This window comes from Blastomyces dermatitidis (genome assembly GCF_000003525.1).
Source record: "Blastomyces dermatitidis ER-3 genomic scaffold supercont1.3, whole genome shotgun sequence".
Classification (NCBI taxonomy): Eukaryota; Fungi; Ascomycota; class Eurotiomycetes; order Onygenales; family Ajellomycetaceae; genus Blastomyces; species Blastomyces dermatitidis.
In genome coordinates, this window is record NW_025544776.1 from 6182807 (window position 1) to 6208227 (window position 25421).

The 25421-nt window shown below is 48.8% G+C and overlaps 10 protein-coding genes across 14 annotated transcripts; 5 read left to right on the forward strand and 5 right to left on the reverse strand.

Annotated features, from left to right (window-relative positions):
• Positions 1-45: 45 nt before the first annotated feature.
• Positions 46-2793, reverse strand: BDCG_03509 (phosphatidylinositol glycan, class T). Its single transcript, XM_045419123.1, has 3 exons — positions 2247-2793; positions 1784-2178; positions 46-1716 (listed from the first exon to the last, which is right to left on the reverse strand). Exons 1-3 carry the CDS (start codon positions 2729-2731, stop codon positions 656-658), a joined length of 1941 nt encoding a protein of 646 aa, XP_045275531.1. The 5' UTR covers positions 2732-2793; the 3' UTR covers positions 46-655.
• BDCG_03510 (U1 snRNP splicing complex subunit) lies at positions 2770-4630 on the forward strand. Its single transcript, XM_045419124.1, has 3 exons — positions 2770-3062; positions 3137-3465; positions 3604-4630. The coding sequence occupies exons 1-3, from the start codon at positions 3020-3022 to the stop codon at positions 4117-4119; spliced, it is 888 nt and encodes a 295-aa protein (XP_045275532.1). The 5' UTR covers positions 2770-3019; the 3' UTR covers positions 4120-4630.
• Positions 3419-8676, reverse strand: BDCG_03511 (PHD finger domain-containing protein). Of its 3 annotated transcripts, none has more exons than XM_045419127.1 (4): positions 8142-8649; positions 7337-8001; positions 4131-7281; positions 3419-4045 (listed from the first exon to the last, which is right to left on the reverse strand). In XM_045419127.1, the coding sequence occupies exons 1-3, from the start codon at positions 8146-8148 to the stop codon at positions 5260-5262; spliced, it is 2694 nt and encodes an 897-aa protein (XP_045280476.1). In that variant the 5' UTR covers positions 8149-8649; the 3' UTR covers positions 3419-4045; positions 4131-5259. The 3 variants fall into 3 exon arrangements, with proteins under 3 accessions (XP_045280476.1, XP_045280475.1, XP_045280474.1); XM_045419126.1 differs by having other exon boundaries at positions 4127-7281; XM_045419125.1 differs by having other exon boundaries at positions 3419-7281; positions 8142-8676.
• An 84-nt stretch (positions 8677-8760) lies between these two features.
• BDCG_03512 lies at positions 8761-10692 on the forward strand. Of its 2 annotated transcripts, XM_045419129.1 has the most exons (2): positions 8799-9841; positions 10002-10360. In XM_045419129.1, the coding sequence occupies exon 1, from the start codon at positions 8971-8973 to the stop codon at positions 9814-9816; it is 846 nt and encodes a 281-aa protein (XP_045280477.1). In that variant the 5' UTR covers positions 8799-8970; the 3' UTR covers positions 9817-9841; positions 10002-10360. The 2 variants fall into 2 exon arrangements, with proteins under 2 accessions (XP_045275533.1, XP_045280477.1); XM_045419128.1 differs by having other exon boundaries at positions 8761-10692.
• BDCG_03513 lies at positions 9767-13462 on the reverse strand. 2 transcript variants are annotated; one of them, XM_045419131.1, is made up of 4 exons: positions 13093-13462; positions 12466-12992; positions 11730-12391; positions 9848-11667 (listed from the first exon to the last, which is right to left on the reverse strand). In XM_045419131.1, exons 3-4 carry the CDS (start codon positions 11797-11799, stop codon positions 10040-10042), a joined length of 1698 nt encoding a protein of 565 aa, XP_045280479.1. In that variant the 5' UTR covers positions 11800-12391; positions 12466-12992; positions 13093-13462; the 3' UTR covers positions 9848-10039. The 2 variants fall into 2 exon arrangements, with proteins under 2 accessions (XP_045280478.1, XP_045280479.1); XM_045419130.1 differs by having other exon boundaries at positions 9767-11667; positions 12466-13462.
• On the forward strand, positions 11970-13520 carry BDCG_03514 (proteasome subunit alpha type-4). The gene is made up of 4 exons (XM_045419132.1): positions 11970-12148; positions 12215-12399; positions 12477-12895; positions 13012-13520. Exons 1-4 carry the CDS (start codon positions 12125-12127, stop codon positions 13137-13139), a joined length of 756 nt encoding a protein of 251 aa, XP_045275534.1. The 5' UTR covers positions 11970-12124; the 3' UTR covers positions 13140-13520.
• Positions 13521-13662: 142 nt separating this feature from the next.
• BDCG_03516 (uncharacterized protein) lies at positions 13663-20928 on the forward strand. The gene is made up of 2 exons (XM_045419134.1): positions 13663-19900; positions 20010-20928. Exon 2 carries the CDS (start codon positions 20158-20160, stop codon positions 20725-20727), a length of 570 nt encoding a protein of 189 aa, XP_045275536.1. The 5' UTR covers positions 13663-19900; positions 20010-20157; the 3' UTR covers positions 20728-20928.
• BDCG_03515 (uncharacterized protein) lies at positions 13818-14938 on the reverse strand. Its single transcript, XM_045419133.1, has 2 exons — positions 14663-14938; positions 13818-14610 (listed from the first exon to the last, which is right to left on the reverse strand). The coding sequence occupies exon 2, from the start codon at positions 14606-14608 to the stop codon at positions 14270-14272; it is 339 nt and encodes a 112-aa protein (XP_045275535.1). The 5' UTR covers positions 14609-14610; positions 14663-14938; the 3' UTR covers positions 13818-14269.
• On the reverse strand, positions 15302-16128 carry BDCG_16756 (uncharacterized protein; the record flags this gene model as incomplete). The annotated part of the gene is made up of 2 exons (XM_045425947.1): positions 15302-15798; positions 16053-16128. The coding sequence occupies 2 exons, from the start codon at positions 16126-16128 to the stop codon at positions 15302-15304; spliced, it is 573 nt and encodes a 190-aa protein (XP_045280480.1).
• A 1090-nt stretch (positions 20929-22018) lies between the features above and the next one.
• BDCG_03517 (sulfite reductase (NADPH) flavoprotein alpha-component) lies at positions 22019-25258 on the forward strand (the record flags this gene model as incomplete). Its single annotated transcript, XM_045419135.1, has 1 exon — positions 22019-25258. The coding sequence occupies one exon, from the start codon at positions 22019-22021 to the stop codon at positions 25256-25258; it is 3240 nt and encodes a 1079-aa protein (XP_045275537.1).
• Positions 25259-25421: the final 163 nt, after the last annotated feature.

Consider the following 25421-nt stretch of genomic DNA (forward strand, 5'->3'; position numbering starts at 1 on the left):
GGGGTTTCTTATGGGCTTTTTCATTTTGTAGACTTTCTTGCAATTTGGCACGTATGTGGCTTTTCCCCCCTATACTGAAAATTAGACTCTACCCGCTGGTTGCTTGGAACAGACCAGACCACGCCAATGACCTATTTGTCCCCTTTATTTTTACCACTTTTGGAGTATTTTTATTCCATCATTAAAAACTCCCCGCCTTTTCCTGGTTTTTATAATTTGCCTTTTATCATTCCTTATTTTTGGTTGTGCTCCAAAACATCGTCCATCTATTATTCCACACTTCAGGAATTATTTACTATACCCACATAAGCTGTTTTAACATCGAGTGGACAGTCGATTGCTCATTTCGTTGCCAGTGTACGAACCGCTACAGGCATTGTTAGATCGATGGTATTCAGAGTGGAAGGATGAGAAGACTAATTACAATGACGCGTCCGCCTGGTGTTGTGATACTACACCGGTTTCCCCAAGGACCGGAGGGAACGCTTATACCACATCCGGTAGCATTTGAGTTTGCAAAATGCAGTGGTTATTTATTGTTCACAAAGGTTTGATATCAAGAATCGGAATACACGCGATAAATGCCGAAATAAAATAAAAATAAACATGTAATAATATAAACGGTGCCTACAAAACATGCAAGAAAGATACACTACTATTCTACTTTAACCACCTTCCCTCTAAATCTATCCTTCACCGCAACAATAAAGCCCGAAATCTTCGCCTTGATCCCGGACTCCGGTGCCTCCTCGACAGCAACAAGACGGCGAACAAGAATATTAAATATACTCCCGAACGCCAACGCTATAACCGTACTAGTTAATATAATCACGTTGTATGGCATGCTGAAATCGGGTGTGGGGAGTGGTAAGAGTAGGCTTGTCGTGCGCAGGTAGATTGGGGGTTGCAACTGCGAATTGCCGGATTTTACTTCTACCTCCGAGGCGTTCCGGCTACTGAGTAATCTGATAACTGCGGGGGCGACGTTGAATCCTCGATTGGCATCGGGTGGGTACTCGGTGTAGCGGAGGATGGTCTTTTCGAAGTCGTAAATCAGTGTTACTGTTGATGCGGCAGGGACCGAAAGTATCAGTTCAAGTTGCGTGCCCCTTTTTCTGTCGAGGGCGGGGCGGTAGAACACCTCCTTGATGATCTCCGAGGCCGCAATGGAAACGTCTGTGCCGTTTTGGTTCGTGACTTTTGCGCTAAGAGTGTGCACATAAGGCCTCATGAACCAGGGGAGGGTCTCGAAGTAGATGAATTCAACTGGGTTGGTTTGGGACGGGTTTGTCAAGATTGACCGCATGCCACCTCTTTCTTGGCCGTGGCCGGTTATCGTCCGCTCTGCGTGAAGGTTAGGCTGCTCCAAGGGTACTTCGGAAGGCTGTTTTTGAGCTGGTAGAACTAGGTCGAAAGGGAAATCGTCGAGGAGTGAGTAGCAACGGGAAAGCCCGTCAGGAGACTTTCTCTCGATCGCGCCAGCTGTGACTAGTACGTCCCAGTCGTTGGGAACTTTGATACACACATGTCGTCTTTGATTTTCTTCTTCCTCCGTTAAAGGGCATCCACCTGGAATTTTACGGCCAAACACTTCTGATAAACGCCACCCCTGTTCTGCACTTTTGCCGACTGGGTAGCAGGTATCATGGGAGTTGTAAGGCTTGGATTGATCGCAGACTAGCTGTTCCGCGGGAACAGGGCGCGGAATGGGATTATCTATAATATTCTTAGTTTAAAGGAAAATAGGGAAGAAGCAGAGGTGAGGATAATCACCAGAACTCACCTCTTGGCCTCTTCGATCTCTCTACATCTAAAACCATATCTATTGTTTGTTCAATTTCAACCTGGCATGCTTCTGCATCCTCAGGACAGGTGGGGCGAACATCAATAGACATGCTCTGCCAGGAGGCATCAAATAGTCTATGGCCATCAAACAAACTTGAAATTCCAGCTTTTCCTTTGCAGGGAAGCAATTTCAGGAACGGCGTCAAATTCTCCGTACATACGACCTCACCAGGAAGCGTCCCATGCAGCAGATGCAGCGGTCTGGACGAATGGTTTCCCACAGGCTCAAACGTCACTACCGGTCGAGTTGTTCGAGTAGAATCAATAAAATTTAACGACGCGCAGAAGAGGCCGGACAGGGACTGTGTTAGAGTGATCCATTTGGAATAGGCGCTGTGAAGAGCGAGAATTGTTAGTTGCTATTTCCAGATTGCTTTGAGGGAAATTGCCCGAAATCTCACGCTTCATCCGTATCTGCATCTATCCATGCCCACAATTCAACCCCTGTACCGCCCTCCTTAAAGCCATGCCACGGTCTCTCGCCCCAGCTCTCCGCATCCCACCGACCGGTGGTGAATCTCAAATGCAACTCCTTAGTGCTGGCATGCTGGAGGATTTGGCCTAAAGATCGTGGGAAATATCGGAAATTCTGGTGCTCAAAAGCTTCAAGTGACGAATTGCTGCGAAAATTAAACGATCCTAAGAGGGAGGAAGGGGGTAGAGGGCGGAGGACTAGCTGTTCATGGTACTCTGCTGCATCGGAGAGAGCTGGCGACAGCGATGCAAGGAAGATGCAAAGGAAAAAGAGAGGATTGAAAATCATGCCGTCATGTTGCAGGAGACCAACAATGCAGTTTGCAATTGTAATGTCTCTCAATGAAGACAGCAAAGTGTTGATAGCTGTATACAAAATTTCTCTCTCCGTATCTTGAGAGTTGGGCGTCATCTTGCTCCGTGGCCTAGAGATGCGGAAGTTTCACGTGACTTCCATCAACCTTGAGAGCGCGCTAGTTATTCTCTGTGTTAGCGCGATAGGCGACAGAACAGGAAGCAGATGTTATCCTCATGCTATCAGAATCTGTGAACGTAGTGGTGAAACTCGAAAAGGACCTTATCCTGGGCACTCTCACAGACAACCTTATAAAGCAATTTTGTGCCCAATACAGGATCGCTTCCGGAGTGCATAAACTCTTCTCCAACCCGTTGAGGCAGAGATACCAATCCTCCTTTGAGCATGGCGGCAGAGCAGAGGAAGCTGCTCGAGCAGCTTATGGGCGGTACGTTCTGCCTAGCATACATCGTTTTTCTATCGTAACTTTTTATAATCCAAATGGCAAGCTAACTTATATAGCGGAGCAAATGATGGGCTTCGGTGGCTCGCGCAATTCCCAACTCGTAATAACCGACCCTAAAGTTTGCCGCTCCTATCTTGTCGGCACATGTCCTCACGACCTCTTCACCAATACCAAACAGGACCTAGGCCCGTGCCCAAAGGTTCACAGCGAAGGGCTAAAAGCGGAGTATGAGGCTGCGTCGGCGCATGAGAAGTCGAAATGGGGCTTCGAATACGATTACCTACGCGATATGCAGAAATACATCGATGATTGTAATCGTAGGATTGATTCAGCGCAGCGACGATTAGAGAAGACACCGGATGAAATTCGTCAGACAAATAACCTTGTATGTTATTTCTACGTTATTTGTACCTTTGTCATCATTTGTCGTTTTTCCCTATAATCTTTTCTCCCATGACCCCATAACCACTCCCCGCAAACTGAATCCTATTTGCTAACTAATTTACCCCCGTCTCTCACTCAGCTAAAACAAATATCCGATCTCTCAAAGACCATAAGCAACGGCCTCCTAGAAGTCTCCGTCCTCAGCGAAATGGGTTCTGTCTCCACGGCTTACAACGAGTTCCACAAAGTCCGCACCGCAAAACACCAAAAGGAGGCCTGCGAACGCGAACTCAAAGCGCTCGCCGACACATCCGGACCCTCAGGTCACCAGAAATTACAAGTCTGCGATGTATGCGGGGCATATCTTAGTCGTCTAGATAACGATCGTCGCTTGGCGGATCACTTCTTTGGCAAAATGCACCTGGGATACGCGAAGATGCGCGAGACTTTTAGTGTCTTGCAGAAGGAGTTGAAGGGACCACCACCCTCTAGGCATGACGATGGTCCCTCCGGCCGTGGCGATTATGATAGTGAGGGCGGTTGGGGTTCTAGAGCTGGTGGGGGTCGAGGACCGTATCGGACTGGTGGTGGCGGAGGTGGTTATAGAGGGTACAAGGGTAGAGGAGGGGGGGGAGGTTATGGGGGACGGTGGTAAAGAATACCCACTATTGTATGTGTATGCCTTTTATTTCGCGCGCGGGAGAATTGCATAGCGGTGGCGTTCGGGGAGTTTTACTCTTGGAATTAGGCAAAGGGTTTATTATGTTTTTGTATGTTGTGGCCCTGAGGGAGAGCAACTATGATAGCCTAAAATATAATGAACGGGGAAATTTTACTCGGATCTAACTCGGACCTACATGTATGTCATAGTTTATTTTGTGTTTCCTAATGGTGTGACCATGTCAAGAAGGTATATATATATAGTTGATCACAAACTTTAGTTGAGGCGCAGTATTAACAAAACCACACCGACCACTAGCCAAATCATTCTCAAAGATGCGTGACCTTTTTAGTTTCTTGAGAAACTTATGTCACAACGTAGTTTATGGAGTAAGGAACTAGAGAGTTTGTGCCATTGAAATGAGCAGAACGGAGGCACCCATAGAAAAAACGGTTGAATATGGCTTTTAATGTACAGTATGCGCCAGCAGGGAAGCGGCGAAAACGCAGGACAGTTTTAACTATTTACATACAGAAAAACATGAACATGAAATTCACCGGTGAGATGAGCTTGGGGAAACAGGGTTGGTAACACATGGGGAGGAGGGGGCTATGGGGAGAACATATCTGGGGGAAAAGAAATAGCAACCGGTAAAAACACTAGCCTAGCACCGTACATTTTGACTCCTATGTACCAGGAAAGAAAGAAGCTGAAGGTAGTAGAAAATGGCGGCTAGAAAATCAGAAAATTAGTAAGAAATCAGTGGCAATAATAGCAATTGACAATGATTCACGTGAAAAACCTAAGCATGAAAAAATTCAAGGGGAAGAGAACTAGAATTGAAATATATAAAAACAAGCCGCGCCACAATTTCTTCCCTAGAAGATCGATGGACAAGGGAAAAAAAGCCCCTGTTAAGCAAGCAAATAATCCATCCTTTCCATCTCAAGTACAGACTCTGAGACGAAAGACAAAATGCCATAATAGGAAACGCTGCGTGTAACGCAGCAATTTGCACAATATAAAAGCAAGAGATAGAGAGAAACTCGACAAAACGCAAAGAGAGAAGAAATCAAGTAAGGGTGGGGGGAGGTGGGGTGTTGAAGACCAGAAGGCGCCAACAAAAGACAAACATTACTGTGTCTTCCCATTTGTATTTTCAACGATCTTGTTCACTAACAACTGATAATCATTGGCTGCAGTGGGGTTCTGAGCTAGGATACCCGCTATGAGTTTAAGTTGCTCCACGTCTGAATTTGGCGCCTGCTGCAACAGCTGCTCCACAGCTGGCGACGTCGCTAATGGCCCGAGTATTTGCACAGCAGCAGGTTTGCCGATGAGGTTTTGGGGCGAGGCCGAAGCATGGGAAGCTGGGGTGTATTGCTGCGGATGTAGTTGTGATTGTAGCTTTGTGTGATCTTGTTGCTGCTGATTGAAACCATCTGTTGTTGGCATGGCTGAGGGTGGTGATGTTGACACCGCCGTAGGCACGATGGGTGGCGCACCGCTCGATGCGGCTGGGGCTGGGGTGTATTGGGATTGGTTCGAAGCGGAGCCTGGTGTGGCGGTCAGGGGACTGGCAGTGGTATAGTTGGGTTCTTGGGGCGTCGGATGGCCAATGGGCGGGCTGTAGTGGTTGTTCGATTTTACAACGAAGACGACAAGCAGTGTCCGATGCGGTGTTGGGTCTTCAAGGGTGTTGTTCTCCAGCAATTCGATGAATTCGGGTTTCTTGCTCTGACCTGCTTCGATTGGGACGATGTATGTGTCCTTGACACCAGGGAAGGGGTGTTTACCGATAACGCCAAATCGTTTGCGCTGGAGGAAATATTCGAATAGCTTCTGGAATTCCGCGTTGTCATGTGAGGCGACTGGGGGGGAGATGGCGTTAACGGATACATCGGTCGTCTGGCTGAAGCGAAGGCCACATAGGTAGTTTGTGGCTAGTTGCGTTTCGATACGGCCATCGATCACCAACGTCGGCGGGATTAATTGTTCCCAAGGGATCCTTCCGCTGAGATCTGCTCCAGCAACGTGTCTTGCGGCAGCGGAGAATTCAGCAACAGGGTTCATAGATACCTTGCCACGCCAGATTTCACCGTCAGCATGGAAGTCCTTTGGAGAGTACGGTGGGGAATCGATATCTTCGTCCTTGAGCAATTGATCGATCTCCGCGTCGGCTTGGGCTCTGTGACCCGGATGTACTTCCCGAAGGGCTGGCGCCGGAGCAGGAGGGAAGGGCTTATCATGAGGTGCTGAACCTGGTGATTGGACGTTCGACCAGACGTTTTGGATGTTAAAGGCTGGGCCTGAAGCTCGTCGCTGGTCTCCACCAGAGGTATCGATGGATGGAGGCCGGTGATCCCCCGCTGCGCGGTCCATTGAGCCTCGATATTCTCTGAACTCAGGCTGATGGGCGATGCTCGGGCTGGCTGATCTAGCTCCTGTAGGACTTGCAGCAGAACGGAGCTCGGAGTCGGGTATGGTATCGCGGCGAGCTGAGGGAGCCGAAAAGATAGATTCGGTTGCAGCATGCTGTGTATCGTCTTCGATCAATTCCTCCCCCTTGTGTGTACGTCTGATCCGCGGCCCTTGTTCTTGGATAATAATGTGCTGGCGCTCAGCCTCTCGCTTGATTTCATCATCCTTTTGTCGCAGCTCTTTGCTAGCCATGTCTTGGGTGCTCATGGTGGCAAGTGCGTCTGGAGAAATACTTCCTACAAGCAAACTATCACGTAACGAAGTATTCTTCCTTACATTGAATAGGATGGTCCGCATCTGCTGCTTATAGGCTTCACTAGGTTCTCCTGCTCCTCCACAGAGATGTTTATACATGGCAAGTTCAATTGCGAGCCCCAGCGGTTCACCAACAGCTTCCTTGGTCTTCCCAGCGGGCATTGTATAAGTACCCTGCTGCTGGGCTAAAGCTGCCTGTTCTACGAAGAGTTTGACTAGGGCATTGGCCACATTTCTCCTGGCCACACTCTGAAGATCTGACGGGCCTCCAGCTCCTTCAGATGGTGACCTTCCACTTCTCTGTTCCTGAGCAGATTGCGCACTAGATACACTCTGCTTCCGATTCACAGTCGGCGACCTCACCTCAGGGGATCCAACTTGGCCACCTGTCGACAATCGCTGGAGTTTCTGCTTTGGTCCCTGCAATAATATTAGCATAATAGTACATGAAAGTATAATGAGAGAAAGCACATACCGGCTCACGTTGGCTAACATCCTGCTCCTCAAATTTGCGCTTTTGGCTGCTAGGAGGTCCATGGCTAGGAAGCTCCGCTGCAGGCGCCGGAGGGCTGGCTTTACTGCTAGTTGGAGGCGCGGAGACAGGGGTCTCCTTTGCTGGGGTTGCAGAGGCAATTTTCACACCATCTTCACCCACTTCAGACTTGACATCACTAGGCCGGGTAGACTTCCTTCCACGTTTGCCACCTTTCTTCCTCCGCGCCTTTTTCTCCTCCGCAGCTAAGGCTCTTAATCTGGCGGCTTCCTCCCAGGGTTTTTCGCCGCGGGCCATCTTATCTAGAAGATCCTTATGATTTTCCGGCTTGCATTGCTCGCAAAAATACTCCGCGGGTTCCTGGCCCTTGGGGAAAGTGAGCCCCATGCAATCGTTGTGCTGCCATGCCGAGCATTTGTCGCAGCATATCATATCCCGTTCCACGTCTTCTTCTTCTTCATATTCACCACAAATGCAACGGATTATCTCGTCCTCTTCGTCGTTTGGGGCAGGAGTCGGTTCATTGGAGGCTTGTTTCTGGGCTTTGGCTTGTGTTTTCCCTTTGCGTTTCGAAGGCGCCATTTCAGGAAAATCGTTGTTTTTGGAATGCTGACCCTTTGTTGATCTTCCTGAGCGACGCGGTTCGTCTGTTTGATGGAAATATAGTTAGCGTTGAGTTCTTGACACCGAAAAGTTGACTGCTGTATGTGCGTATTTGTCACCTCACACTCCAATGGAATTGATAGGGACCAAAATACGTAAACAGCTGGGAATACGAATAGCTTACCGGCCATGGTGCGATATCTGGCACGCTCAAAATATAAAATAGACTACAGTTGATAGAATAGTTGCTGAAAGAAGGCTTGAATTTCGCCTGATTCTTGCAAAGCAAATAGAAAAATACCAGTCTTGCCTCCTCCTCTACGGCATCGACAGGTACTAGTAATACAACAGATAACTGAAGCGTAGAGAGATAACCACTCTTTTTGCTTGTATATGCTTGTGCCCGACCGGAAATTACTCCTCCATCCAACCGTTGAGCAAAATGTGCGTTGCTGATTTTGTTGCCCCCCAAGGACAGTCGCTTTTCACGCGTCCTCCTCTCCTTGCTCTGGAAATCTGGGGAAGCTAGGGGAAGTGTCACCTAATCTCTTCAGACTTTGGATGATGCGCAACGGAGAACCATCGAGCAAGCGACTCGCGAACTTCTATCGAACAACAGATGATATATCTGAGTACTAGATTGATGGAGCTGAGATGTGCAAAGCGGCTGATGTTGTGAATCTTGCTCTAGAATTGCGACTTCGCGATGAGGAGATAAGAATAGAGGGATCGCGCTAGGCCGAAAATGGGGATTTAAATCACGTGAGATGAATGTGATGTTTAGTTGGCTTGGCATTTATACTAAACTCAATCTAGACTAACCCTTTATCAAGATTGAAGCCGCAGCCACGGGAATGGAGACATTGAAGCATGTAGCTTTGATTTTCCGATTATCATACATCCTATCTAGAATCCTCAATTGAGCTAAAGCCTTCTACGTTTATCTTACAGTGTGATATCTGAAGCTCGGATTTATTCCACTATTCCAAACCGACGATACGCGCCGGCACGTCATGGCAGACATCCGCGCCTTACTCCGCAACGAGCTAGCTTCTCGTCGAGCCACCGATTCAAGTAATCCCTCCGTATCCAGACCGACTAAGAAACGAAAGCTTGAACCAGAACAGCGCGTTGACGTGCGCAAAAGGTCAAAAGCCACACCAGAGCAGATCCCGCAAGAGGAAGGGCGCCAGCGGGATCAACTTGATGAATATGAAGGACACCATAAAGCTACCGCGCCAGATCCGTCGATAACACCTGAGACTGCCCAGCTTAAGCAAGAAAAAGACAAAAAAGAAGAAGAAGAAGAACACCCTCCCGCTTCCCAATCACTACTACGTCCCACCACGCCCACATTTCCCCCACAACGAGCAGAACCACAAAGACAGCCGCAACCACAATCCATCGACGAAGATGAATGGGCGGCGTTCGAACGCGAGGTCGCCGCACCCACGAAAATGATACCTACCGCACTAATACCCGGCCACGCAACTATCTCGGCCGCCCCGTTATCCGCCGCTGAGCTGGCGGAACGCGAGAAGCAGGATAAGCAGGCGCAGCTGCGAATGCGTGAGCAGGAAATGTCGTTTGAGAAGGAGGACGCGGCGAGGTTGTTGGAGGAGGAGTTTGATGAGATGGATCAGCTCGAGGAGAGGGTTAAGCGGTTGAAGGAGATGAGGGATGAGATTCGGAGGAAGAGGAAGGGAACTGGGGGCGGGGTTGGTGAGGGTGAAGGTGCGCGTGAAGAAAGGGAAGGGCAGGGTGAAGGAGGGAGGGAGGTGGATGAGGAGGATGAGGAGGATGAGGAGGATGAGGATGAGGATGAGGATGAGGGATGGGACAATTGGAGATTCAGATAGGCCGCACGGGAGATGATGACACATTGTATGTGAGGTTTTATATGATAAAAATTTTAATATTTGTGCTATACGCTCATGATACCAATTTTGGACGAGTTACATTCAGTGTGTTTGAGAGGGGTTGTTGGTTTCAAATAAAACAAGTGCTTATTCAATTGGGATCTTTCAACCAAAACGTAATATAGTATCTACATACGCATGTTGTCTACCCGTTCGTAGCCTCCTAGGCATCTCGAGCCTCCATCTCCGCCTCCATATGACTTTTCAGCCCCTCCTTACCAACTCTCATCGCCATTTCCCGCTCCGCAGCTCCTTGCCGTAACATATCCCTTCCATGCATCATCGCGCCCTGTTGTTTTCGCTTCTGCTCCTGCACCCGCAACTCCCGTTCAGCCAGTGCCTTTTCTCGTTTCTCTCGCTCAGCTCGTCGTCTATCGCGTTCCATTTGCTCCTCAGCAGAAATACTGTCTGGTTCTGGGGCCGGGGCAAGGGTTGATATATATGCCTCAATTAGGGGGTCGCGAACTTTGGGTGGCAATGATATGTACCGTAGATCTGTGAGGATACTTGTGGGGAGCGCATCTGGTGTTGACGACCTGTTCAGAGCGTGGAGTGGTGTGGACTTGAGAAGCGCGGAAAGGTCTGATTTTCGGGTACTTTCAGGCAATTTGAGGCGTGGTATATAATCGCGGTAAAGCTTTTCCCGGTCTTTGTCAGATAGTTTGCTATCCTTCATTTCTGCCTCCTTTCTATATTTACGCTTGAACTCCGGCCAGTATAATTTTGGCGTAGCATATTCTTGTAGGAACGCAAGGTAGCGGATTCGGGGATCTTTCTTTTCCTCCTTCTCCCTGAGCTCTTTCAGCTCTTGTATCCGATCGCGGCTCCAGTCCGACCAGGCCTCCCGGCGTGATTTCATGTTGGGCAGTATCGTGTACCTGGCGTCGTCAATGATTTTACCCTCCTCGATTAATCTATCCCATGGCGTGTAAGGGTTTATCCGGAAATCATCAAGCAAGTCGCGGAATAATGCCACGGAGTCCCCTTCCGTAAGTGGAAGACCCTCTGCGCCTTCTTCCCACCCTTCCTCTCCTGGTTCTCCATATTCTCCAGGGTCCAAACCGTACTCCTCACCCATGGCTGCTAGCTGGTATTCAATATCGTCTTCATTAAACTCGATGTGTTCAGTTTCACCGGCTTCCTCATCGGTTCTTGCCCTTTTAGATGGTATATTCCCCTCTTGTCCTTCGTCATCTGTTACCTCAACCTCTTCATATTCATCGCTGTCCTCTTCCTGGCTAGGTTCATTCCGACTGGTGGATACTGATCGCTCGTGTTCCTGTGACAATGTTCCAGGCTCCCTCGCTTCCGGTTGCTCGTCTCCACTTAACTCACCAAGCTCTCTCCGCGCTTTTCTTTCTCTTTCGAGACGGTCATACTCGACAACCCCTTTCAATATATCTGGCGGGAATTTCCAGAAGCTCTCGTTAGTATCCGGATTATGAACAAATCGGCGGCCTAATTTTGTTTTGACGAGGACCCACGGGGCACATCCGGGGATCGAGTGCTTGGATTTTGGCCTGTCCTCTGGGCGGCGGGGTCTTCTATCATGACGCCGCCTTTGCTCGGCACTATCCCTACGAAATTTATTGAAGCTATCAGCTATATTAAATGGTAGGGGTCCGTAGTGCGACTGATGCGCCAAGGCTAGTGTCGGGGCGCCGGCAAAGGCCGGTGGGTAGCCATATGGAGGTTGGGTTGGTGCTCCGGTTGGCTGTGAGTGTGAGGGAAGCGCAGAAGGTCTCTTATATGTCGACTGGTTTGTTTGGGCATTGTAGTAATAGAGGTGACCTTGTTTCATAAATTAGTACTTCGCAGCTAAGATTGGCGTCAACAGTCGCAGAGAACGTTACCTGATGGAGCTTTGTGCTCAGTCCATCCAGGAGGGAGTGGATTTAAAGCGGAATAGGTAGATTTGAGCATATTAATCGATTTACTCAAAACATCTCGGCCTTATGTCATAAGATTCGTTATATGTACGGGTGCTGCGCACTTATTCCATCGGTGGATATGTGTGTGTGGTTGTGATTGTTGGGGCGAGTTGGGAAAATGATCGATAAATATGGATTGGCTACAATTGGTCCAAGCTTCAGCAGGACGCGCGAAGCGAGTTTGCCTGGCGGAAGCTCACCAACGCAGCAACGTCGAGCTTCATCCATCATCTCGATTTGCAACAAACAGCTTCCCCCACGGCTGACCACGCAGTGTTAAACTTGGACTAAATTATACTCCCTTAGAATCCAGCAAGATGTCCAGAAGATATGATTCCCGGGTATGTGCTCTGTCACTCTTGTATGAGCGGCCGATAACTAACCTAACTCGCTTCCTCGTCTTGTAGACCACGATCTTCTCGCCAGAAGGCCGACTTTACCAGGTCGAATACGCTCTAGAAGCCATTTCGCATGCTGGAACAGCCCTTGGAATACTAGCACAGGATGGAATCGTTCTGGCCGCAGAGAGGAAGGTGACAAGCAAGCTACTTGAACAGGACACGTCTGCGGAGAAGCTCTATATACTGAACGAGTATGGTTAAACATCCTCTGTCCACCACTATATGGCCAAATAATAAGCGGACCAGAAATAACTTACCTATTTGGCAGTAACATGATATGCGCAGTGGCTGGAATGACAGCAGACGCCAACATCCTCATCAACTATGCCCGCCAAGCCGCCCAACGTTACCTCCTCACATATAACGAAGAGATCCCTTGTGAACAACTGGTTCGTCGTCTCTGCGATCTGAAACAAGGCTATACGCAGCACGGTGGTCTACGGCCGTTTGGCGTTTCGTTCGTATACGCTGGATATGATCCCCTCCGGCAGTTCCAGCTGTACCAGAGTAACCCCAGTGGAAACTACGGTGGGTGGAAGGCGACGAGTGTGGGTGCAAATAACGCCAGCGCTCAGAGTCTATTGAAGCAGGACTATAGGGAAGATTGCGATTTGAAGGAAGCTTGTGGTATGGCTGTAAAGGTGTTGAGCAAGACGATGGACTCGACGAAGCTGAGCAGCGAGAAGAGTGAGTTTGAACCTCCATAGATTCACCATTTCGTGTCCTGTAGCCTGTTATTTTCTTTTCATTGCGTTCTTTTTCTTTTGTCCTTTAATGCTAACTTCTGTTACTTCTACAATTAGTTGAATTTGCGACTGTAGGGAAGACCAAAGAAGGACAGATATATCACCACCTCTGGGGTGCTGACGAGATCGATGCCTTACTGCGGGAGCACGGTTTGGCTAAGGAGGCTGATCAAGAAACTGGGTAGAGAGCTAGTGGGGGTTTATTGGTACTCAGAGTAGCTGAAATCAGGTCCTTAACAACGTGTACGAAAGCTCTGATCTCAACATTTATGTCCTAGTTTAGGGGTGCACTTTATTTCAACTAGTGGTTTTGATCAAGTCTATTTCATCTATTTCCATTCTCGTCCTCTAGTTTGCTTTATCCAATACTGGGCGTGATAGTGTTATGTAACCTGGTTCTTGTCCCCTTTTGATGAATTGGTAGATGTACTCTATTCTACTCATAATATGGCGGGCCCAACACTCGGGGCCTCGGATTAGACGGAATAGATTCCCTGTGACCTGTGATCTCAGTCATATTCTCCCGTTATCCTAGTTGAAACGCCCAATGAGTTATCAGCAGTCCGTCGCTTGTTCCACGTGATTTACCGCATAAGCGATAGGAGCGCGTCTGTTCCTGTGCTGAGGGCTACGCGGGCACGGGAAACTTACGTCACCCACCCCTCTAGTTAGTTACACCTCGACCTCATCTGTTGACAATCAAACCAACAACGCCAGACTCTCGTTGTTGATATCACCATCTGGATACTACCATTTTATGGATTCATTTACCCTGTTTATGTGATATGCTTCCCCTGAGGCTAGCCTTGTCCCCACGTTACCTTCCTTCGCGCTATCGGTTCCATACCTGTTTAACCACTGGGCGACAAGCAGCGTCCTCCTGGTCACCTCGCTCGAAATGATACAGGGCGCTTAATGGTTGGATTCACCATAATAGTATGGACACAAAGCGAAAAACTCATAAATTTCATTGGCAAACAAGAGCCCTTAGACAAAAAGGACCCAAACGCTAAGCCCAAATCCTGATCCCCGACTGTCTCGAACATGTTCTGCACCAGCCGCCCAGCCTATGGCCCCCAGTGCCGATTTTTCCAAATTTATAACCCAACGGGGTAGGCATGAAATGAAATGAAGACCCGAAATATTAAAAACAAGTGGATATTATGAAAGAACAGTGAAACATGAAACATTGTGATAACAAAAAAGGATGAGGTGGTTCAAATTTTTTTTTTCTTCTCTTTGAATCTCTGAATATTCCAACGTTTTGGCTGCGGGTGGTGTTTGGTGTTTCCAGCGCTTCTTGGCATGAGGTAGTTTACTTGCCAATGTTCTTCTGTTTCAGCTGCCTCTCATACTCCAATTGCCTGATCTCCTGTTCTAGGTCCCTGACCTCGGCACTGCTTTTTTCCATTGACGCTTTGAGTACGCCACCCTCTCGCTGCCACCGCGCAAGTCTCTCGAGCTCAGCGTTTCGTCGGCGGCACTTGGTGTCGATTTTTTCGCACAATTTACATTGTGTTTGGATGTTTTCGGTGTTGTGAACGAGTCTCATACCGCAAGTCTCGCCCATTCGGTATTCATGGTTGCAGCGGGCTGCGAAATTGCCCCATGCCCAGTCTCCACAGGAAAATTTCTTCTGGTTATAAAAGCACATGGCTTTTGAGGCAAGTCAGCTGACAGTCAATCATAAGACTGCATTATTGCATACCGGCTTGTGTTCTCCTTGAGTATGTTTCAGGAAATTGAGGAATTTTTATTGGTCGATGGCTGGATGCCTTGCTGAAGAGTGGGATCGATAGGCTGCACTTTTCTGCTAAGGACTTTGAAACAAATAGACGAAGAGCTTGTTTTGGTATGTGCTACCGCTGTGAATTTTTTGATTCGCAAGTGTCTGGTGAAATGCTGGTTGGAGCTGGAGTTATGCTGGAAAGACTGAATATCCCGGGGCCTCGTCAGGATATTTATGTTTCGGATTCATTGCAAACTCCTTGCCCAAGTTTTTCATTCAAATGGCTTCACTCGCACGCTGCTGATCAATCTTTGTTGACATCTGCGTGTCTGCCCATCCTAAATGCTTTTTCCTTCGATATGTCACCCCCAGCCTGTTCCCGACCCGAACTAGCCAGGGTCCATGGCTTCGAAAAAGCGGAGTTCAGCTTCAAAACATTCCTTTCATGGTTCTCTCCGGCACTGCAAGGTGATAGCGGATTCTCATGGTTGGGTAACAAATGCACATTTGCTCGACATGGTTGTCGTGGCATTGTAATATCCCACCATCATCCAACTTCTTTTGTTTTCGCCCCTCCAGTTTGCAATCCCCTCATCTTATCCGATGGAGGGTGGCGTTTTACCCCCTGGACAACTCATCCTTTCCCAGCCGAAAACTCTGGTTGCCTATCCTTCCCCGCTTCTTCGCTTTCTTAAATCTCACTTCAGTGTTGATCAATGTGGTATCCACGGCAAGAGCCTCATCCGTGTCAGCCATCTTCAGTTCCCTGTGAATACTCCACTGTGGATATTTCCCTGGTGGCGGCCACATTCGCTGTCGTTCACGAGATTGATATTGATATTCAGAGTTACGATAGGTCCCACTTAGCCGTCTGGGATCGGTGTAACTTGACTTTTTTTTTGAACCTTCATGCCCAATCAACCCAATTGATATCCCTTTAGAAATCATTTCGTTCACACTTGGTTTAACCTGATAAGGGAATATCCGTTCGGGGGGCGAAAGCGTCAAAGCGGCATTTACCTGACAGCCATCCTCCAACGCAAAACTCCTGTTCTGCAACCCAACCCGCACTTTATGTTTCCACTCGATCATCTGCGCCCCGTATGTGATATCCCCTATATTCCTGCATGGTTAGGAATGAACTTTCCATCACGCTTGGGTATTCGACGTGTTAGTCTCGATGGCCAAGAGGATGCATTGCTCCCACCTGCAGGTATCCTCGTTCCTTCGTTCCTTGGAATGAGAGAGCGACGTGTATCTCCATTCCATTTTAGTGGATGTCGAGTCATCTCAGCTCAGCTGTCTACCTCCGAGTTTGATATCTGTGAAGGTTTACACTAGCCAGTCCAAGAACCAAAATACTTCTAACTACGCCTCCGGTTTGCGGTTCCATCATCTTCCGTTGTCACATCTTTGGCAGCCTTCCCTTGGTTCGCCGTTTCCATGATGCGGGACACCACATAATCCTTCCCCTCAATGATAATGGACAGGGAACACGACCTGCCACACCACCATGATATTCATGGATTTGATATCATCGGGTCCGCAGCAATTGCTGTGTTAGACTTCACAGACTTCGTGACGTGGCGTGAGTCGTCTGGCGAAAAAGGATTATACATTCCATTTTTGCAAGGTATTATCCGAACAAGTTTGGGTTAACGGAGCCCCTGCTTTGCATATGATAGCCACCTAGCTTGTCGTTCCGAAAAAAATGCATGCATGTCCTAACAATGTCGACTCGTGTACGACGCCGCCAATATCATGCCTTTCAGCACACCAGCGTAAAATTCTTTGCTTTTAGCTGACTTTAACTCGAATATGGACTTGTCTATATGATGCAGCATATGAGGAGTTCAAAATTGAGTTTCACTAAATGGGTCGGGGCGGATGCGGATGAGCCGGTAGGTCCAAGAACAATCATGAGGCGATAGCAAGGCTTTGAGGAGAGCGAGTGAGTCTCTTTGAAGTGTGTCTGCATCGTTGATCTGCCGTTGTCACCAACTTTGTCATGTCCAAACCCCCTGTTGAATCACATCGGTCAACCTAACAAGGTTTCGTTTATTTATATTTACAAGGTATTGAACTGCGTTGCAATGAACTGGATGAAATCAGACATAAATCTTTTCAACTATTCTCCTGCTACTATAGTATCTGCTCAAATGTCAGATCACTGAAATTCGCTTGGATGCGCATTTTGAATACCTGCGGTGTCTTTCACCCCCTTTTTGAAGGTTGAAATTGAATTTCTAGCCCCATATTAGTATCCACACAGTTGGGTCTAAACTACTCAGGTGATCTAAAGGAGCAAAAAGCAAGTCTCACTCTTGCATGTCAGCATGCAGCATTTGCAAATGCGGAGAACATATTTGGATCTTCTCGTCCTAAGGGTGGGCTATGCACGTCGTATCCTTGTATTATATGCCCCCTCGTACTTAGTGAATTGGCAGTACGCATCTCGTTGAACCACCCAATGAATGCAGCCCTCCAGCTTGTCAAGCAATCAAGGATCTACCATAGGGGTTGTGGAACACCCATTGGCTGGTCGATTCTAGATGGTGGCATATAACTCCGATGGCGTTTCATTTACAGGATCCGACTAGTCAGCTTTCGAATTCGGGCCTGTACGATTCATGCGCGACGCTTGAATAGTTATCGTCGCCCCTATCTCGGCCGTGCTCTCCCCCAGGCCTTGCTTTTTCTGTCGTTCATTCTAGCCTTACGCTCAATTTGCCCCCTTCGAGTAGATTTGTCACAACTCTTGCGGTCCTCCTAATCCAACCTCCAGCCTTATTGGTGCCACATTGCGAAACCCGGGTTTTAATTCCCTTCGGTACCCCACCTGTTTGCCAGGTGGCATGGCTACGAACCAGTTTCTTCACCTAGTCTTCGAACGGGTCTCTTCCCTTGTTGACATGGCATATCTGGTTCCCTACGCCGCCGGTTTTGCTTCCTCTCTTCAACGAATCTTACAACCTGCATCCTTCATGGCATTGGCGCTAACCCGTCTCTGACTACTAGCACATCCGGGTGAATATTATGGTATATCCACAAAGGAAACATTCCGTCTAGTGTGTGACACCATTGGGCCAACCAGAATAAGTCTTAAGCTGCTGCGCCGTTAATTGTGCCCAATTTTCACTTGCGGTTGGCGCGAGGAACGGTTGATAGGCAGCACAAAATAACCATCTTACCTGGTTCATTGTCTTCAATGATTTTTTTTTAATTCTAATGTCTAGCCTCCCCTAATGTCCCATCGACAGCAATTGACGTGGCAGAGGCTATTCTTTCTTTTTCAGAAGCTCTAATGTACGTGCTCCCACAATTTGATATGTACGTGTTTGTGTTTGGGAGTGAGTGCCTAAATTATCTTCTTTCTCTCCTTTTCCAGGCGCGTTATTGCAATTACAGTTTAGTGAAAATTTCTGCACCATATTTGCCATACGCGTCTTTGGGACATTGACCCTCTCTGATATTGCCTCTATTTAACATCTTCAGCGCAGAACGGGTTAATTGACAGATCAAACAGCTACATATTGGCTTGTGGTGTTGAGTTTTATCCAGGCTTCCTACCACATCGGCAGTACCTTGCATCTAGTCTTCCCATTAAACTTAATGCCGACCGGCTAATTTCGATGCGACGTACACGCCCTCAATTGGCCCCCGTCTTGTTTGAAATCAGTTCTTGCAGTCTCTACCGTCTACGAAAATGTGTGGCAAGGCTCTGACACGCGCAATACGACAAGGAAGACTGGCTTTCCCCTTGCCTTTCTATTTCCACCTCCCTGTTTGGCTGTTTTTTCTTTTTATAATTTCGGGAAGAGCTTACAATCAGGATTTTTTCCACCTTTTATTGACTTGGGCGTGTTAGATGCGACTTGGGCGTGTTAGATGCGAACTATACTCCAACAACATTCATGACCTTCATTCCTAGCTCTTACTGATGATATTCGTCCTTTTTTTGTTCTTTTTCTTTTCCTCTTTTTCTTTTTCTTTTTCTTCACTCCTTTCCCTGCCACCTACCGCTCGCTGATTCGCCACAAAACAGGGCTACATGAACAGTTCGTCTCAACAGCCCCAGGCTTATTCTGTGATGAGCGCCCTGCTCTCCTGACCGCTAGTTCAGTGGTGTCTCTGGCTCCCGTTTGCTTCATGATCGCTTTTTTGCCTCCTTTTCTTTCTAAAAGAAAATTCACTACACACCGAACCTCCCTTAAATCACGCCGGTTGCCTTGGTCAACTATCCTTGCTAAGGCTACAATGCAACGATGATCAATGATCGGCCATCTTTCCGGTGGCGTAGTCCTCGCAACTCGCGAGTGCATGGGTCAACGAATGACACTATCTCTTCAGTTGCCTCGTTTTTACCTCTCGCCGTAGTTCATGGAATGTTCATTCAGGCCAGTTTGCCGTTCTAGCTATTGACAACAAAGTCACTTCAACACGTATGCCTTTTTTGCCTGCACTGCTAAGCACATTAGCGCCCTTCCTTCATTGTTTGGATGTGTGCTTCATCGCCGGAACAGGGCCAGTCTTTCCGAACGTTCGCTTCATTCTTTATGTTGTCTTCTGTGATAGGCATAAGGGTTCACAATTGCTCTAGCAGGCTACATTGAATGGCTAACGCCCTGTCTTCTGTTGCCGTCCAGGTCCACCTTGGCAGCTGCTTCATTCGGGACCCCTTCGGTTCCACTTTGTAAAGCCAACACAAATATTTCGTCAGGACAATTATTTCTCTTTTAGGAACGTATGAGAAATAATACTGCAGGGAGAAACCAGACCATTAATGGAAAGTTCTACGTATGAGTAATGCTAGCTGGCTCCAAAGCCCCCAGCCTTGCTGCTGCTTTGGATATAGGAAGATAAAATAATTAGGGCTTAGGGCACGAAATAATGCACGTGGTTTTTAATGACGTCACTAAAATATCAGTCTGGGGAAAGGTCCGATCTAAACTGAAACAGGATAAGCGCCCTCCGAGCTGCCACTGCTTGGCTATATATAGCTCCACTTCGGCATCAACATCCAGCATCCAGAGCAAGCAGTCCTGCTTACAACACTGAGCACACTGCATTTCATACAGGATCCCATCGCTTTCTTTTCCGAATAACGCCCTATACTTTCTCCTGGACGAGAGCATCCACGAACCGCTTTGAAAAGCAGGGCCAGCCGGGCTCTGGATACCCGTACTACTACGGTAGCTATTTAACATAGCGCCTACGGTTGGTCCTATGATTTTGCGAATTATATGCATATATGAATTATTGAAATGATGAGCCTTGCATTCTTCGAACAATGAGAACGCTGATCGTCTGTTTTTGGATATACTAGCTCTGAACTAGTGCTAGGCGTTCGTAGCATACTCGCCTCTTTGTCAGAATATCAGAGTAGGAAAACTCCTTCCTCTCACGCGCACGTTCTAGAAAAGCGAACGAACTACTGCGCCAGTCCAAGTTATTTGCTTGGTTTTCTACTCAATATGGCCACTTTCCGCTTCGCTTCAACCCGAACCGGTCTGCTGGCCCCGCGGGTCAACCAAAACCTCCCCCGCCTCTCCCCCTTCACCCCAACCACACCTTCGTTGCAGATTCCTAGAAGCCCGTTTGCGGCAGTTGCATCAGCGTCTCTGCCACGCACCTACGCCAGCAGCGGGAATCAACCCAAGGCCGGAGAACCATACGACCTCAAAAATGACCCGGACGGCCGCCATGCCATGAACACAGAGCGTCACGAGTACTCAAAGTCCGGCTCGGACAACGCGGTTGCCGAGCAGCGGGCGGCGTGGGACATCACCTACATCACGCCGGAGAAGGTAAGAGAGGCTTCGCTGGCCGAAGCTATGAAAGACGGACGCAGTCAGGCGGGGCCGTTGGAAGTCAGCCCTGCCAACCGCGATGTCTCGCAGTATACCGATGAAGCGGGCAGGAGTGAATGGGTGGAGAAGGGGCCTAGCCGCAGAGTGTCACCGCCAAAAGGGATGAAGGTTGATTATGGCGGTACGGTTGTTCTTGGGGAGAGAGACCCTCTGGTTAAGTTGCCGGTGAAGTGAAGGGGGAAAGTTTTTGATTTTAGGTGTGGATTTTGGTATTTCAAATTTTCCTGGCGTTCATTTCTTCTTGGATAGGGGGATCAGGGAAACATTGAAATATTGAAACCAGGACGCGCAATCAACTTAAAATCATGGGATTGGCTCGGTTTTACTTTCTTCTTTCTTTCTTCTTTTTTCTTTTTTTCTTTTTTTCTTTTTTTTCTTTTTTTTCTTTTTTTCTTTTTTTCTTTTTTCTTTTTTACTTTTCTTCTTTCTTGTTTTCGATGGATTGGTTCATCCTTTCCAGCTCCAGGCGTATGGTTATTTTAGGAACAATGGCAGAGTAACAGCAAAACAGCAACATAAAAATGGAAACAATTTATCATACAAACATATTGTAACATATTTAGTAGAAAATAGAACTTATAATGTCACCACATCCACAAAAACATTCAACAAGCGTCTCCCTCACGAACCTTCCCCTCTCCACTCCGTCCTCCCAAGCCTGACAATATCACTCCCGTGCAACACAACAACCTTCTTCCCCCCCCCCCCAATAATCCCCGGCCTCAACACCACAGCCCACTCAAACCCCAGCGCCCGCATGGTCTCTCCTCGATCTCGCCCTTGAGTTTTTCAGGTAGGTAGGTAGGGCACATGCGACGCCGCGCTCGCCCCTCCCCCCCCCGGGCGACGAGACGAGGACGTAGACTTTTAGGGTAGAGGTAGAGTAACTTACTCCTCTCAGTACTCCTCTCAGTGACTCCCTCTACGCAGTAAGTGGTAGGTAGAGGGGGCTGCGGGACCTGATGACTTTCCGCCGGAACAACATCGGTCCGGGTGCCCAGCGCAAATCACGCCATCCATTCTTTGGATCCGCGGATAATTGCGTGATTAGGGCTTTTCTTGCCCGTTTCGGCCAATTCAGGGGGGGGGGATGTAAAAAAGTAACTACTTAACTACTTGGTTAGTTAGTTAGTAAAGTTACTTATTATTTATTAGTGGGGAGAGTTTAACTTTGTAAGCAGCCAGGAACGATGGATGGCGTGGGCGGTGGTGGGAATGAGCTCATCGCTGAAGACCTTTTTTTTTTTTTTTTTTTTTTTTTTTTTTTTTTTTTTTTTAAATGGCGGCTTCATTTTCTCTCCTCCTCTCCTCCTCTCCTCCTCTCCTCTTTCTCCTCTTTCTCTTCTTTCTCTTCTTTCTCTTGAATGGGGGGATGGGGTTTCTGTTCTTGTAATTGAAAATTGAAACCTCCCCCCCCCCCCCCCCCCTTCATATATATCCAAAATCAACAACAATAATATATATAATGCGGTCTATTGAGCCCTCCTCTGGAGGATCAGCTACTGCTGATACTGCTGCCATGGGCAATTCCCAGCAACAACCCTCTGCTCTCCCCCCTCTGGATTTCTCAGCTATCAGTGGCCCGACATATCTCACAGCCCAGACTCTGATCCAACAGGTCGCCTATGCCCTGTCGGATAAGCTCTTCACCTACTCGCCAGATACCTTCGACCTGGACGTCGCCATCAAGCACTGGGCGGCTCAAGCTCAATTCAATATCAATGGCTATCCCACCGCCGTCCACCCCATGCAGACTCGCCAGGGTGCCGGCGCCATTGCCCTGGGTTATATCTTCTCCAAGGACTTTGATCTCAAGAAGCGGTATATCCCGCAGTCGATTATTGCCTCGTCCGCTACCCTGCAGTATCTCCGTCCAGCATTGGAACAGCTCTCCCTGCTCTACTCAGTCGCAAACCCCTTTGTTGCCCATGTTGCTGTAGTGGACTATGCTGGCGGTGCCGTCGGGGGTCTTGTTGCCGATTACACTACCTCCCTGACTCTTGCTGAGGAGCTGGGTCTTGGCTTGGTGTCGAGCCTCTCTGCCTACGAATCTCAGCATATGGCCTTGTTCTCGACTCTGCTAGCCAGTATACTGCCTACTATCCATGTCTACGATGGCATCAGAGTCGGACGGGAGATCACCCAGGTCATCGATGTCCTCGATCAGTCCGGCCTTAGCGCTACGTACAGGAAGGTGCTTGCAGAATTGACTTCGGACCCCGACCAGAAACATCTCGATGCCGAGGGCAAACTGCTGCGCCTATTCAAGGCCTTCAATGGCCAACTAGGCACCGACTACAGCCCCTTTGAATACAACGGTCACCCAGAAGCGACCTCGGTTTTGGTTTCCTTCGGCACCATCGAATCCACGCTGGCTTCTCAGATGGCGGCTTCGTCTTCGTTGGCTAAGAAGGGTGCCCGTGTTGGTGTCGTCAATGTACGGGTATACAGACCATTCGCCGAGGAATCGTTCTTGAGTGCGTTGCCCAAGACTACCAAAGTCGTCGGCGTTCTGGGTCAGGTTCAGAGTCACTTGGCCGTCCGGGAAAATGGTGTTCATTCCGCACTTTACGAAGACGTCTTGGCCTCCCTAACGTTTGGAACCCGCTTCCCTACTCCACCGGAGTGCGTTGAGATCAAATACGCTCCCTCGCATTCCTGGTCCCTTGCGAACACCGCTGCTGTCTTTGAGAGGATTACGAATGAACCAGTGGAGCTGAACATAACATCAAACTCTTTGCAGCTTCTGGACTCCACTGCCGTCCAGCAATACACGTTCTGGGATACAGACGACTCTGCATCAAACGCCGCTGCCGTCGTTCTCGCTCAAGCACTTGCTAGGGATTCTTCGTCCAACGTTACCACGAACATATCCTACGATAATCTTGTGCAGGGAGGAGTCATCCGTACCGATATCCGGAAGGGGCCTCAAAGTATTGATGCACCATATGCTATCGACTCTGCGGATGTGGTCTACGTGGGCAATATCAAGCTCCTATCCGAGATAGACATTCCAGCCAGCACAAAGGATTCCGGAAAGATCATCGTCAAAGCTTCCGGATTGAAGGACGAGGACTTGGAGAAGAAACTCCCGCAGCCATTTAGGCGGGCAGTTGCGCAACGCGGAATATCACTGCTTATCTTGGACGTACCTGCCTCGAAAGAGACCGATTTTGATACCGCAGCCTTCCAAGCAGCCTTTTTGCGAACTGCCATCCCTGACCTCGATATTATTGGAGCGAAGAAGCTAGCTCTGAGCCTGGGGGATGCAGACTGGTTCTCCAAGGCAACTGAAACTCTAGACACAGCTCTCCGGACTGTTGAAGTTCCAGAATCCTGGTCATCCGCCGACGAGGATTCAGACAGGGACTCGCCGAAACTCCCCGTCAACATTCACGCTACGAGCTTTGCTTCATTTGACAAGTCGGATGTGGAAGAGCCCTCGATCCTGCGGGACTGGCAGGATGCCGCCCAGGCTTTGGCCTTCAAGGAGGCTTATGGGACCACAACCGCGCTCCGCCCCGACCTTGCAGCGAAGACCTTCACCATTCATGTCAGTGAGAATCGACGTCTAACCCCTGTGACCTACGACCGTAACATCTTCCACATCGAATTTGACCTGGGAGACTCGGGCCTCAAATACGACCTTGGCGAAGCCCTGGGTATCCACGCAGAAAACAACCCAGCGGACGTGGACCAATTCATCAATTTCTACGGATTGGACCCAGACGCCATTGTCGAGGTCCCCTCGCGCGAAGATCCATCCGTCCTCGAGTGCCGCACCGTGTACCAAGCCCTCATCCATAACGTCGACATCTTCGGCCGCCCGCCAAAACGCTTCTACGAGTCTCTCGCCGCGTTCGCTACTGATGAGAAAGAGCGTAAACACCTCCTCTCCCTCGGCAGCGCCGAGGGCGCTGACGAATTCAAGCGCAGATCAGAGGTAGATACAGTCACCTTCGCGGACCTCCTCCAGGAATTCCCCTCCGCCCACCCCACCTTCCTGGACCTTATTCGCATCGTCTCCCCAATGAAACGCCGCGAATACTCCATCGCCTCCTGCCAGAAGGTAACCCCAACTTCCGTCGCCCTCATGATCGTTGTTGTCAACTGGGTCGACCCCGCCGGCCGCACCCGTTACGGCCAGGCCTCCCACTACCTCAGCAACCTCAAACCCGGCAACCCCATCACCGTCAGCGTGAAATCAAGCGTGATGAAACTCCCACCCAAATCCATGCAGCCCATCATCATGGCCGGGCTGGGGACTGGTCTCGCGCCCTTCCGCGCCTTCGTCCAGCATCGCGCGATGGAGAAGGCGCAGGGGAAAGAAATCGGCTCCGTGCTCCTCTACATGGGCTCGCGCCACCAGCGTGAGGAATACTGCTACGGTGAGGAGTGGGAAGCCTACCAGGCTGCAGGTGTGATCACGCTGCTCGGCCGCGCCTTCAGCCGCGATCAGCCAGAGAAGATCTACATCCAGGACCGCATGCGGCAGACGTTGCCGGAGATTACCCAAGCGTACATTCGGGAGGAAGGCGCTTTTTACCTCTGTGGACCGACGTGGCCGGTGCCGGATGTTACGGCGGTGCTGGAGGAGGCAATTGCGGTTAGCGCGAGGGAAACTGGTTTGGGGAAGAAGGTGGATCCTAGGAAGGAGATCGAGAAGCTGAAGGATGAGATGCGGTATGTTTTGGAGGTTTATTAGGGGTGGGGAGTGGAGTTTTTCATTCTTTTTTTTTCTTTTTCTTTTTTTTTTTAAAAAAAAATTTTTTTTTGTTTCATTCACTATTGCTAAAGTCTAATGAATAGAAATGGTGTGAGATTTTGGGATTCATCATGCTACGTATACCGGTTTGTTTAGAGATATG

Coding starts and splice junctions, on each gene's coding strand:
- BDCG_03514 (XM_045419132.1), top strand. CDS start 12,125: ATGTCCAGAAGATATGATTCCCGG. Junction 12,149..12,214: donor CCAGAAGATATGATTCCCGG/GTATGTGCTCTG, acceptor CTCGTCTTGTAG/ACCACGATCTTCTCGCCAGA. Junction 12,896..13,011: donor GAAGCTGAGCAGCGAGAAGA/GTGAGTTTGAAC, acceptor TTCTACAATTAG/TTGAATTTGCGACTGTAGGG.
- BDCG_03510 (XM_045419124.1), top strand. CDS start 3,020: ATGGCGGCAGAGCAGAGGAAGCTGCTCGAGCAGCTTATGGGCG. Junction 3,063..3,136: donor GCTCGAGCAGCTTATGGGCG/GTACGTTCTGCC, acceptor TAACTTATATAG/CGGAGCAAATGATGGGCTTC. Junction 3,466..3,603: donor TTCGTCAGACAAATAACCTT/GTATGTTATTTC, acceptor TCTCTCACTCAG/CTAAAACAAATATCCGATCT.
- BDCG_03509 (XM_045419123.1), bottom strand. CDS start 2,731: ATGACGCCCAACTCTCAAGATACGGAGAGAGAAATTTTGTATACAGCT. Junction 2,179..2,246: donor GATGCAGATACGGATGAAGC/GTGAGATTTCGG, acceptor CGCTCTTCACAG/CGCCTATTCCAAATGGATCA. Junction 1,717..1,783: donor GAGATCGAAGAGGCCAAGAG/GTGAGTTCTGGT, acceptor AGAATATTATAG/ATAATCCCATTCCGCGCCCT.
- BDCG_03516 (XM_045419134.1), top strand. CDS start 20,158: ATGGCCACTTTCCGCTTCGCTTCAACCCGAACCGGTCTGCTGGCCCCG.
- BDCG_03512 (XM_045419128.1), top strand. CDS start 8,971: ATGGCAGACATCCGCGCCTTACTCCGCAACGAGCTAGCTTCTCGTCGA.
- BDCG_03515 (XM_045419133.1), bottom strand. CDS start 14,608: ATGTGCTTTTATAACCAGAAGAAATTTTCCTGTGGAGACTGGGCATGG.
- BDCG_03511 (XM_045419125.1), bottom strand. Junction 7,282..7,336: donor ATGTTAGCCAACGTGAGCCG/GTATGTGCTTTC, acceptor ATATTATTGCAG/GGACCAAAGCAGAAACTCCA.
- BDCG_03513 (XM_045419130.1), bottom strand. CDS start 11,799: ATGCTCAAATCTACCTATTCCGCTTTAAATCCACTCCCTCCTGGATGG. Junction 11,668..11,729: donor TGAGCACAAAGCTCCATCAG/GTAACGTTCTCT, acceptor TTATGAAACAAG/GTCACCTCTATTACTACAAT.